The 13,241-nt window shown below is 48.5% G+C and overlaps 1 protein-coding gene across 2 annotated transcripts in view; it reads right to left on the bottom strand.

Annotated features, from left to right (window-relative positions):
• LOXHD1 (lipoxygenase homology PLAT domains 1) overlaps positions 1-12,224 on the bottom strand; it is a 195,615-nt gene extending 183,391 nt beyond the window's left edge. For both annotated transcript variants that reach the window (XM_025273259.3, XM_044934547.2), the window contains exons 1-2: positions 12,095-12,224; positions 5,302-5,416 (exon numbers count right to left, since the gene is read on the bottom strand). In XM_025273259.3, coding sequence (XP_025129044.3) covers positions 5,302-5,416; positions 12,095-12,224 — 245 coding nt within the window. The remainder of the gene's footprint in view (positions 1-5,301; positions 5,417-12,094) is intronic.
• Between the last annotated feature and the right edge of the window lie 1,017 nt (positions 12,225-13,241).

The following is a 13,241-nucleotide window of genomic DNA, read 5'->3' as shown; positions in this document are numbered from 1 at the left end:
GAATGAAAAACAAGGAAATAAGAGGTATTTTATATTTCAGTATATGAGACAAAGAAATTGATTTTGGGAATAGACAGGAGTCTCTACATCATATAAATATCCCATGAAACAGTCACCGTGGGAAGTTATATGATGGAATATTAGGCAGCCATCAAAAATTCTATTGTGAAAAATATTTAATGAAACAAAAACAGGTTTATGAAATGGGCATGGAAGGAAGAACAGGTTAAAAATAGAATGTACAAACAGAACAACCAATACATAAGGAACACCAAGTTAATTTAAAAACAATAGAGGGGGAGGATTTATCCAAAAACATTGCATGATAAGACTGTTATGAAGTGTTGGTTACTTATTCTTGACTGTATTTTTTTCAGTTTCCTGAAGGGAGCACGTCTTGTTTTCGCAATTATGAAAAAAGCACAGTCCCTATTTTAGCAGCCCCACTCTATCCAGCCTGCAGCTGCCCGTGGTAAATTCTTTGGAATGAATTTGAAGATCGCCAAGTGGCATCTGCTAAGGGTACATGCAATTTGGGGAACAACCAGTGCCTTTAGTAGGGGAAGAGGAAGGTGATTTGGAAAGAAAGCGGCTGGCTCTCCGGGGTGCTTCTCACAAGTGTTCCGGCTCCAGCAGCTGCGTCCAGCACAGAGCGCTCTGCGTCTTCGGAAAGGGCCTGTGCATACAACCAGGTGGAAGGTGGAGTCGTACTTTCCAGCGTGTTTGTACTTTTCCATGCTGCTTTACAGTCGCTCAAAAGACAAAATTTAAAAACCGAGATAGAAGAAGGGAAACAGGAGAGAAACACCTGCCGGGGTGGGCAGAGGGCACACTCCTCACTGTCTCCGGACCACACTGGAGCACCCAGGGCATGGCAAGATGTGAGGCACATCATAGTGGTTACAGAACGGAGACCAGCATCCTGGCAGACAAGAGCAAGGCCTTCTGGGGAATTCCCTGGCTGTTCAGCAGCTGGGACTCTGCACTTTCACGCAAGGGGGGCCTGGATTCAATCTCTGGTTAGGGAACTAAGATTTTGCAAGCCACACAGTGCAGCCAAGGAGGAAAAAAAAGACCAAGGCCTTCTGTATTGCCAGGGTCTCTGTTCAGAGGAGGGGAAACAGAGGACTGAAGGACTGTAGAGACTGAGCTACATGGACTCTCTCCTCTCAGGGAGGGGCCAGGACAATCCCAGATGAGCCCCAACCCCAACCCACTCAGGGTCAGTCTCCAAATCCCCCGCTTCCAGTAAGTCAGAAATCTGACTGAAGGTGGAGGGGAAACAGCAAAGGGCAGAGGGTCCCAGGTCAAAGGAAACATCACAAACAATAGAGACCTCTTCACATTTCCTGCGGGAGATGGCATGTTCTTCAAGGTTGCTGGTCAATCAACACAGCCCCCCACCTGCGCCTGCTGTTCTGCAGGGAACCCACCCTCTCCAGGCGCTCACAGGGCATTTTAGCTAACTGCCGGGCAGGCTAAGATGCCAGGATTCTCCCACACTCTTGGGTGGTGAATTCTTAACAAGAGAACCGTATTCCAGAAGATACATGAGATTTCCATCCTTTTGCCATATCCTGAACATGTGACCCAGTGCTGGGGGGTGGTCCTGGGTCACAGAGAATGGGGCTTCCTCTGGGATCCAGAGCTGCTGTCACTTGACTGGTGTGGAGGGTGGGGCAGAGGTTAGCTAGTAGGGGAATGGAAGTGAGCATGTCACACTCTTGGCTGACTATGAGAGGGTCTGATGTGTGCCGAGGAATTTAGACCCCAGACCGTGAGGGTGAGAACAATTAGCACGTTAACATTGGGCAGCAAGGTTCTTCTTGCCGCAGGAATTACTTTGTACCGGAGATGAAAACATCCTCATAAGCCACAAGAGGGTAGAAGGTAAGGCCTGGGGCAGAAGAGGAAAGCCGCAGGAAAGAGCAGAATCAAGGAGAGAGAGAGGAGGATGAGCGAGAAGCGGGCGGGGTGAGGGATGCGGCCAGAGGCTGCAGAGAAAGGGTTCGAGGAGAAATTCCAGGAAGGGCGGTGGCTTAATTTTAAAACTGGGGAGAGGGTCTATCTAACATTCTGTTTTAAGTTATGTTGCCTCCGTGTGAACTCTCGTGCCCCGAGCTATCAGTGAAGTCTGATGCACCCCAAGATGCCTTGTGAAGTGAAATGAAATGAAAGTGGCTCAGCTGTGTCTGACTCTTTGCGATCCCATGGACTCTACAGTCCATGGACTTCTCCAGGCCAGAATACTGGAGTGGGTAGCCTTTCCCTTCTCCAGGGGATCTTCCTGACCCAGGAATTGAACCAGGGTCTCCTGCACTGCAGGCAGATTCTTCACCAACTGAGCGATCAGGGAAGCCTCGTACTTTGTATGTGTGCATGTGCATATGAGTGCACGTACGTGTGTGTGCTTGTGGGTGTAAAACAAGGAAAAAGAGCTCCATTCCAGGTGACAAGTGGGTGTGGAGGTGGGTTTTGGGTGACACAGTGTGGAGAGGAGAGAATAGCACTGGACACTGAGAGGAGAGGGTTTTGAGACCAGCAGGCATTCTGATCCAGACCCTAGGGATGGTGGAGGGGGCGGGCCGAGCCGGGCGGGACTTAGCTGCACCTAAACCTCTCTTGGACCTCTGCAGCCCCCTGCATCTGGGTCACGTGGCAACCTGCACTTCCTCAGAAAGCAACGCTCCCACCCGGACTTGAGCTCTCCATCTTGAATCAGAGGGTTTCAGATGGTGAGGATTGTGTCTTTGCAATTTTCTTTGTAGACAGGATTTCAGGTCTTGCAAACTCTGAAAGCAGCCTTGCAAAGCAGCCAGACTCTAATCTTCTACTTCCCCGTTTATCCTGCTTACTACGGTCTGATTCGTCCTTCTTGGCTGCGGAGTACGTCAAATCTCCACTAACTGACTTTCAAGCAAGGCCGTCTGTGTCTAGTCCTCCCTGCCTTTCCTAGCTCCTTCCTCTCTGCCCCTCAGTGCAGCCCCCACTGGCCTGCAGTGCCCCTTGTGGCCTCCGTACTTCTGCAAGCTGTCCCCACTCATCTAAAGTCCCCTCTTTCTGATCCTTTCTTATCAGAGTCCTTTTCACCCCTCGAGGTCCAGATTACATGTCCTTCCCTGTAAAGTCCTAATCTAGCCACACTGATACCAAATCATTGAGGAAGCTCTCTTTGCAAAGAACTGCAATAGACACTGGAAGTACAAGGCAGATCTCCCATCATCCTCTGGTTCCAGCTAGCATCCCTCTAGGAATCACCTCTCTAGTCTCTCCAAGGACAAACAGCTGATGCTGCAAAACATGCCTGTATATCAGAAACCACCCACTTCCCATGAGCTCCTGAAGAACCCTCTGCCCCAGCCGGATTGGGGTCCTGGTCTAATATCTGCCCCCAATGCCCAGCCTGAGGCAGAACACAGACACAGGAGAGCCCCCCATCAGCAGACCCACAGAGTAATGGGGGGACGTTGATTCCTACGTGCAGGGCTATCCCAGAAAAGCTGGCTGCCTTCCTGCAGTTTCAGCACTGCCTGGTGCCCTGCCAGCTTGGTGCTGCCTGAGACCCTCTCCCAAGATGCAGTCTGTCTTCCCCATTGAGAAGGAAGGCTGGAACTCAGATTCCCAGGGAGAGGGGACTCAGCGATGAGCCTTCACACAGGGCTGTAAAAGCTGACTCCAGGGACCTTCCTGAGAGGGCATTTTGACAAAGGAAAAAGGTGAGAGGGGCGAGTTTAAGGATGCAGAAGCAGAGAGGAGGAAAGATGGTGAGGAACCACCACAAAAGGGCTGGGGACTCTAGAAGCCAAGCTAACCCACTCCCCATGGTCCAGCAGCTTCTCCCTAGAGGGCTGTGCTCCAGGAGGACACATGGCAAAAAGGATGGAATTTCCATGTATTCTCTTTACCGTGCCCACAGCACTGGAGCAAAGGGCTTCCACAAGCGAGCCACTCAGCAGGGTAAGCAGTACAAGGAGGCAGGTACCCTGTTCTGCAGAAATGGACAAAATAGGACGTTATGCCTGCCTCAGCACAGTCGCATTTACACCCAGGTCAGCCTTCAGGGCGAACGTGTTCTGCTGGACCTGGTCGGGCTGCTAAGTACAAAGTCTATGGATGTCCTGGCCTGTGGACCCCACCCTTCTATCGCTTCCCCTGCCACACCTGGAGGTGTGGAGCCACAAAGCCCAGAGATCACACCCTGGAGCCCCAGGAGAACTGCGGGGGGAGACTCCCGCACACCCTCCAGGGCCACGGGGTCGTGTACTCAAGGGAACGTCTGCATCAGGACCCTGGGGTTGAAGGACCAGCTTTACCGTCAAAAGCTCCATGATCCAGAGCTGCTCACCTCTCTCCTCTAGACCCCAGATTTCCCAAGAGCAGGTTGGAATAGATTTAGTGATTTTTACATCTTCCTTGGCTATAGAATCCTTGGAGCAAATAGAATCTGACTGAGAAACCCAGCAGATAAGACAAGTATAAGCCAAGCTGCTCCAAAGAAAGGGAGGATAGGGTATTGGGAGCCCCAAACCAGCTCGCCAATACCCTGCTCCACTTAGCACAGGCTGAAAACCAGTTGCCTAGGTAAGGCCCCGGCCATCTCTGGAATCCCATGATTCCACTCTAACATTACCGTGTGTAGTAACCCTGTGTGCCCCTGCGTGGTGTTGGGGGAGGAGGGAAGCAGCCTCTGCTTTCAGTGGGCCACAATGACATGGAGGACACAAGCACACTCACACACACACACACATTTATACAAACACACACACTGACTCGAGTGTGCATTAGTGGACAAGTAGGTTTGATATGACATTGGTCCTGGGTGAGACATAGGTGCAGAGCATTTAAGATCATGCACAACCTTCACACATGATCCACATGCATGACCTTCTCTTCTCTTCCAAAAAGTCCTATGAGTTTGGTAAAAGGTGATTATCACTTCCGGACGATATATGAGGAAGTCAAGGCTTTGGGTGCAAAGATATTTGGCCAAAGTTATATGGCAACTAAATGGTAAAGCTGGACCTAGACCTCATTTATTGCCTGAGTATTTATTCTCCCACATAAAAGTACAGCTGATATGAATACTTGGAATTCTGGGATCCAAAGTAAGCATGACTATACGTATAAAAATCAACAGAGAAGCTTCTCTGGTTGAGACCTGGTTGGCATGCGGCCTGTCGTTAGTAAGGCCCATGCCACTTCATATACCTGTGGACACATGTATCTTCCCTCATGGGCTCCAGGACTGCATCAACCCCCAGTACCAGCCCAGGACCCTACCAAGGCTAAGTCAGTACTCACTTGCTGGTGAGATGGAGCTTGGGAGAGAGCCCATTCTCTCCAAAAATGGTGATGAAGACATTGGCATCTGTCCCTGCACCACGAACGTCCCCCGTGGCTGTGACCACCTCGTACACTGGAGGAGGAAAGGAGATGTTGGGGGCAGACTCAGAAGAGAACCCTGAATCCTACGTGGGCTCAGAGAAGCCTGGCTCCTGCTAATTCCACCAGGGATATCCAGCACAAAGGACTCTTAGAACGCTTGCTGCAACCCCCAAGACTCTAAGCCAGGATCAGACCCACATCGAGTCCTGCCATGAGACCACAGTCTCCCACTTACTGTTGCATGCTCATTTTACAGGTAAGGAACCTGCAGGCAAAGGGACAAGCCCAGGTCACACACTACACAATGCCAACACCAGAGCCCAGCCCCAGGCTCCCATAGCCCATCTGTGATCTTTCCAGGACAGTACATGGATGCCCTCCTAGCCAAGATCTTCTTCAGAGCCTGCGCCTGGTTCTCACCTTCCTCTCTGCCCTCCACACAAGGCTGCCTCACAGTCCTCACTTCCTGTGGCATTGCCTGGGCATTGCCATGGTGATCTCAGGATGACCCATCCTATGGATGGGGGAAGCAGAATTGCCAATGAGTCCCTTTAGGCACAGGCACTGATGTCTCCTCTCTTTGTGCCCTTGAAGTTTGTTCTCTTTGCTGTTGATGTGGTTTCTTTTGATGCCCTTGGTTCTGATGAAAGTCCCCGTGAGGAGGAGAAAGGAAGCAGTGCATTTGTGTGACTCCCTGTCTCTTCTGATAACCAAAGCCTTCACTCTTCACAGTCTACACCACAGGGATTTGATCTGCAAACGGCTCCTACACCCCTCCCCAAGATAACTCCAGGACCTGAAGTGTTGCCCATATGGTTTGTGCTTATGCAAAGATGTTTTCAAACTGAGTCAATAGGAAAATGAGAACACAGTGGAAATTCCAGAACCACACCACATGAGAGAAGACATAAAGGCCTCTAGCTGCCTGGTTTAGAGAAAGGAGCACAGCCCAAAATAAATACACAAATAAAAATTTTAAAAACATAAAAAATTAAGCCATCATGAAGATGAAAAGGCAAGCCATAGACTAGAAGATATTTGGAATTCACACACAGGCATACCACCATAATACCTTGTTTTTATCATAATTTGCTTTATTGTGCTTTACAGATATTTTGTGTCTTACAAATGGAAGTTTTGTGGCAACCCTGTGTCAAGCAAGTCTGTTGGCACCATTTTTCCAACAGCATTTGCTCACTCTTGTCTCTCTGTCACATTTTGGTAATTCTCAAAATATTTCAAACGTTTTTCATTATTATTATATTTGTTATGATAATCTATGATCAGCAATCTCTGATGTTACTATTGCAAAAAGATTATGACTTGCCAAAGACTCAGATGATTGCTAGCAATTTTTTTAGCAAAATGTATTTCTAAACTAAGGTATGTGCACTTTTTTTAGACATAACGCTATTGTACACTTAACAGACTATATAGCGGTAAACGTAACTTATAGGCACTGGGAAACCAGAAACGTGGTGTGGCTTGTTTTATTGTGATATTTGCTTCATTGCTGGGCTCTGAAATCAAATCCACAATATCTCTGAAGTCTACCTGTAGCCAACAAAGAACAGATGTTCAGAAGATGTAAAGAATTACACAAATTAATAAGAAAAAGAAAGACCACATGATTGTTCTAATGGGCAATAATTTGTTTTAAAAGTAAACATACACTTACCATAAGACCCAGAAATTCACCTTTTAAATATTTACCCAAGAGAAATAAGAACATGGCCATACTAAGACCTGCACACAAACATTCACAGCAAGTATATGAATAATAAGCCTACACTAGAAACAACCCAAATGCAGCCAGGAGTGAATGGATTTTTAAAATGTGGTGTATCTCTACAGTGGAATCCCACTCTGTGATGGTAATAAAAAGGAATGAACAGCTGACATACGCAATGCCAATGAATCCCAAGCACATAACACTGAGCAAAAGAAATCAGAAAAAAATTACTACACAGTAAGTAACGCCAGTTATGTGAACTCTAATCTGTTCTAACAGAAAGCAGATCTTGGTTGTCTAGGGTTGACGTTAGGGGGAATTGCCGGGGAAGGGGCACATGGAACTTTTGCGGGATAATTTAAATACCCTGTATATGAATGTTGCAAGAGGTTACAGGGATGTATACATTTGTCAATATGCATCAAACAACACAAGTAAAGTAGATTCATTTTATTGTTAATTATGCCTCAGTAAAGTTGAAAAATGGACAAAATACTTAAATAGGCATGTCGTAAATGAGGATATCCAAATGGAAAAAGACTCAACATCGTTATTCATAAGGGAAATGCAAATTAAAATACAATGAGACACTACCATATATGCACCAGAATGCCTAAAATTAAAAGGATGGACAAATACTCAGTATTTTCAAGAATGTGGAGCCACTGGCACTCTCATACATTACTGGTGGTGTGGTGGTTTAGTAACTAAGTCGTGTCCAACTCTTGCAACCCCATGGACTGGAGCCCGCCAGGCTCCTCTGTCCATGGGATTTTCCAGGCAAGAAGACTGGAGTGGGCTGCCATTTCAGCACATCTTCCTGACCCAGGAATCAAACTAGGTCTACTGCATTGCAGGCGATCTCCTGCATTGCAAGCGATTCTTTACCACTAGGCCACCAGGGAAGCCCCATACATTGACGCTGAGAGTGTAAATTGGTACAAGCCCTGGTAACTAAACATAAGCCCGCCTTATGACTTAGTGGTTCTACTTCCAGTTATAAATCCAAGAGAAATGAGTGCATGTGTTCATCTAAAGATATGTACAAGACCTGAAGCATCTTTATCCATAATAACTAAAATAACGCCAAAGTCCATCAACAATAGAATGGTTAAACAAAGGGTGATATATCTATAAAATGCAATAATACACAAATAATACAATGAACAAACTATGTAACAAGTCACAACATAGGTAAATCTCTTGGGTATAATGTTGAGTGAAAGAGAAGCTAGACACACAAAAACGTGCTATATAATTCAATTTATAGGAAGTTCAAGAGCAAAAAGCAAAAGTATGGTGATAGAATTAGGAGGGCTATTACCTCTGAGAAGGAGAGTGAAGGAACTTTCTGGAGGTTAGAAATGTTCCATGTCCTGTTCTCAATGGTGGTTACACACGCATGCACATTTGTAAAAATTCAACATGCTGTACCTTTATGAGTTTTGTGCTATATATATACAATATATATATATATAAAATATTCTATGTGTGTTTGTGCATGCTCAGCCACGTCCAACTCTTTGCGACCCTAGGGACTATAGCTTCCCAGACTCCTCTGTCCATGGGATTTTCCAGGCAAAGAATACCAGAGTGGATTGCCATTTCCTTCTCCAGGGAATCTTCCTGACTCAGGGATTGAACCCACGTCTCCTGAGGCTCCCGCATTGGCAAACAGATTCTTTACCATTGACACTGAGCCATCTGGGAAGCCCATATGTGTGTGTGTGTGTGTGTGTGTGTGTTTCCTCAATTTAAAAATTTTAATTTAAAAGTTTTTCAAACAGCTGAAGAACTGTCTTAGAGAAGACAAATACCTCGTGGAAAACACAAAATTCTGTTTGGTGCAGAGGATCCCAAACAGTAAAATCCCCTGATCAGCACAAAGAAGAACTGTCAACAGCAACAAGGCTTCTCCTAGCAGAGAGCATGACAAATGGAAGATGCTCAATAAATAATTACACGGATGAATGAATGGAAAGACAAATTAATGAGTGAAACAATCAATGAAATGAGTGTGGACTATGAAATAAATTGACCAGTATGTAATCTCAATTCTACCATCACTGCCTCTATGATTTCAAACAGATTTCTTTACTGAGCTTCATTTTCCTCATTGCTGAAGTAGAGATGATTTCTTCTCTGAAGGATGATTATAAGGATTAAACCAAATAAAACAGTCTTCAACTTTCATAGTCATTGACCTAGCCTATTTCCACCTCTGGGAATTTATCTTACAGATACTCCCTCAGTTGGATGAGAGATATGCATTCCATAAGTGATGAGCTGTTACCATCATCCCATCATCCCATCACCATCATCATCTCTAGCGTTGTCATCAACGACATCAATATCGTCTTCAACATGACCGTCATCATTTTCATTAACAACGTCCCCAAGAAGGCCGCCTTGGGAAATTGTATTCCCACAGATGCTGGGCAACCCCTGTCTGAGACACAGGAGAGAAAAAGGGCCCCAGGGCTGCAAGCTTGGGCAAGACAGCCTCTGAGGTCTCTCTGAAACCCGGATTCTGGAGGAGTCACTCTCTTGTCCTCATGGGCCCTGTGTAGGTCAGGGGGTAGACCAATGCACCAGGCTCGGCCTGTACCCTCAGAGCATCAAGAGAGCTGCTCACCTTCCTCTGGCTGTTGGTGAACTCCAGTGTAGCCTGGAGGCGACCCAAGGAACAGAGAAGGAAACCTAGGCCTTTCTCCTCCTCCTTACTCTTCTTCCCCATCACACTCAGCAAGATTCTCCACGTGACGGAAGAACCCAGTGCTCAAAGGGCGTAGGTGACACATTGTTCTAAAGCTGAGAGGATAACCACGACAGAGCAGGCAAAGCTCAGAATGTGACTACAGTCAGAACCATCCACATTCATCCTCCCATCCTGCGGCTGACTGCAGAATCAGTAGGTCCATGCCTCTTAGGAATGTCACGGGGACACTCACCTCGGCTTGCTCTTCTCCAGCTATTTTTAGCACAGTCAAGATGGGGCAGTACAAGGGCAAGGACCAGCCAAACCAGCAAGATTCAAACCCTAACTCTGCTACTTAATAGATTTGTGATCTCAGGCACATTATTTAGCTTCCTTGTGCCTCACTTGACGCATCTGAAAAAGAAGATTTTGAGAATCCAACCCACATCGTTGAGTAGTTGTGAAGATGAAACCAATCCACATGAGTAAAGTGCTCAGCGTGGTGCCTGATGCTTAAACCCATGATTCTATTGAATAGCATCCTGACCGGAAGTGGGAACTTGTCTTGGGAATGGTTGAAGCTCTTGTCTTTCCTGTCTGTGACCTTGCTGAAATCACTTCAGTTCTCAGAGCTTCTGTCCTTAACCTGAGACTAATCACACCTGCCTGGACTGTTCTTGGGGATCTCAAGGATTAAAAGTGAGAATGGAAGTGAAAATGCTTTGAGAAGGATAAAGAGAAAAGGGAAGCTGTGAGTCACACTGAGGCAGGCAGAGCCCATGAACAGAAGTGGACAGTGTGGCAGCTATGAAAGGTTCTCGAATGTTCGCACCAGCCGTCGTGCTGGCCAGGGTGAATCACCCCAAAGCTGAGAGTACTTATCAAGAGTTCTGCCCTAACACCTAGCCTCAATGCCCCTCCCTGCCACTGGACAACATGTCCTGAGAAAAGGCGGCAACACTTGACTCATTCTGGGCCCCTCGTCCCTCCCCACACCCCCGCCTCCACCCCAGGAGATGCCTGGGACTTGGAGCCAGGAAAGGGGCCCCAGGAGAGCCACAGCCTTCACGGTGCCACAGCGGTGACCTCCTTCTCTGAGCTTGGGTCTGCACTGGGAGTGGGGTGAGGAGTCAGCACAAAGAAAGGAGGGCCCCACCCGCACAGAAGTCAGGTTTGGCTGGGGAACAAGCCCGACAGATGGAGTATAATCAAGGAACTCCCAGCAGACGGGGATTAAGGAGGAGCAGAAGCCCATGGCGGGCACAAAGCACGCATTCAATACTTCTTTGGTGAATGAATGGGTAAATCTGGTGCTTACAGGGGGTAGTGAGCCAGTTTAGAGGGAGCACTGAGAATTTAATGTCTTCAGAGATGAGGTAGACAGCACTGATGTGTGAAACCCAGGTGGCACAATGGTAAAAAAAAAAAAAAATCTGCTTGCCAATGCAGGAGATGCAAGAGATGTGGGTTCAATCCCTGGGTCAGGAATATCTCCTGGAGAAGGAAATGGAAGCCACTCCAACATTCTTGCCTAGAACATTCCATGGACAGAGGAGCCTGGCAAGCTACAGACCGTGGGGTTGCAAAAAGTCAGACAAAGTCTGAGCGAACACACACACACGAGTGATAAATCCACTGCCTAATAGGCGTTCACAAACATTTTTTTAAATTTTAAAAGCAAAGCAAAACCAAAACAAAACAAAAAACCACCAAAGCAAACAAAAGCCCCCTTTGAGCCAAAACTGGCTCCTGGGTCCCTAGCTCACCCCTTCTCTGGTTTACTTTACATGAAGGTAGAGTATTTCCAAGCAGCTGCCATGCACCCCAGAGGAAAGGAAGACTAAAAGGCTAGAGCCCTGGGTCCAAAGCGCCAGCTGCCCTCCCCGAGTGGACCACAGCATCACCTTGCGAAGCCCCAGGGCCCCCTCTCCATTGGCCACAGCGGGCAGCAGCCCTAAGCCCTTGCTGAGCACGTGATGAGCGCCCAGATCTCCTTCCACAGCCCCTTCACAGCCTCATGCAGGCTGCCCCGCAGAGAGCAGGCTGGAGGTACGGGAGCTGGAGAGGGTGGGCACTTCTGTTCTAGTCTGTTCTGTACCACTGCGACTCTGTGGCCCTCAGTACAGTGGGGCCCTCGTGTACCCCCAAGAGGATGCAGTACAGACCCTGTAACAGGATAGTCCACAGGAAAGGGGTCAAGGCAGAACCTTAAACTCCCCTCTCGAAGTGAGGGATGGGATCGGATGGGCCCCCCACCCTGCAGCCAGGACCCGGCAGACCTTTGGCCTTGTAGTAATCGTGCTCCAGCTCCTCCTCGTCGTCTCCTGAGGCGTAGTTCAGCAGCTCCTGCTCATACAGGGCTAGGAAGTCAATGTCTTTCTTTCTCCTCTTTTTCTTCTGGGGCATCATTGTGCCAGCTGCCTCTTCCTGGCCCTCACTGGCTCAGCGTTCCCACTCCCTGGCCCCTTCCGGGACCCCCCTCTCCTTGCGCTCCTGCACACACGTTCGGGTGGATCAAAGCCCACGCGTGTCCAGAGCCCTCCCGCTCCGTTCTCCTCACTGGCCCCTGAGCAGGACCTCGGGGCTTTACCCCAGCCTTTCCTGCCCCTGGCCCCTGTCTCTGGCTCCCTCTCCCCTGCCGCTTCCTTTGCACCTGCCGTGGGCTCTCCTTGGGCCTCATGACTTATTCATGGGGACCGAGGACAGGCTGTCCTCCTTACCCCTCCCCTTCCACCCACCCCCCTCTCATCCTTTCATGGAGAATCAGGTGACATGAGCCCTTGGCATCTGTTTCCTACCTGGCCTCACAGCAGGGCCCCCCCTCACCCCAGGGACAGGTGGGGCCTCCCACCTAAAGATAAACCAGTCTCGCAGCCTCAAGGGTCGTGAAAGCATGCCCCCAGGACCTGGGGCCTTCCTGAGGCACGCAGGGCCCCAAATTAGCTGGGCCCCCGGACTCAGAGGACTCAGTGTCTCTCTATTATTTATGACCTCTGCTCATCTTACAAGGCAGGCAAGGTTCTAATTGGGTCCTTCTCAACCTCTCCGCTTTCATCTCCTTTAGACTCCAGAAGAGGTCATTCAGCCAGGAGGGACCTGCTGCTCTGACGAACACTCAGACCACCCACAAGGTGCTTCCTGAGTCCTGAGTTCCTACAGCTGAAGCCAAGGATGCTGGGGAAGCCCACCAAGTCCTAGGTGACCCCCACAGTGCCCCGACAGGCTGGCAAAGTTGACCAGCATCTGTTCTAACAAGAGCTTTCCATTTGCCCGTATCGCCCTCTGTGCTTTGCAGTGAAATAGTAGACACCCTGAGTGCCCACCCAGATGCCTGCCCCACTCAGCCCTTACCTTCCCTGCAGGCCCATGTGGGGTTCTGAGTCACAGCAAGAGGACCAGAGGCCCCTCCCCACCCTTGGTCAGCAC

The sequence above is a fragment of the Bubalus bubalis genome, chromosome 22, assembly GCF_019923935.1.
Source record: "Bubalus bubalis isolate 160015118507 breed Murrah chromosome 22, NDDB_SH_1, whole genome shotgun sequence".
Lineage (NCBI taxonomy): Eukaryota > Metazoa > Chordata > Mammalia > Artiodactyla > Bovidae > Bubalus > Bubalus bubalis.
This window is presented reverse-complemented; position numbering and strand designations above follow the sequence as displayed.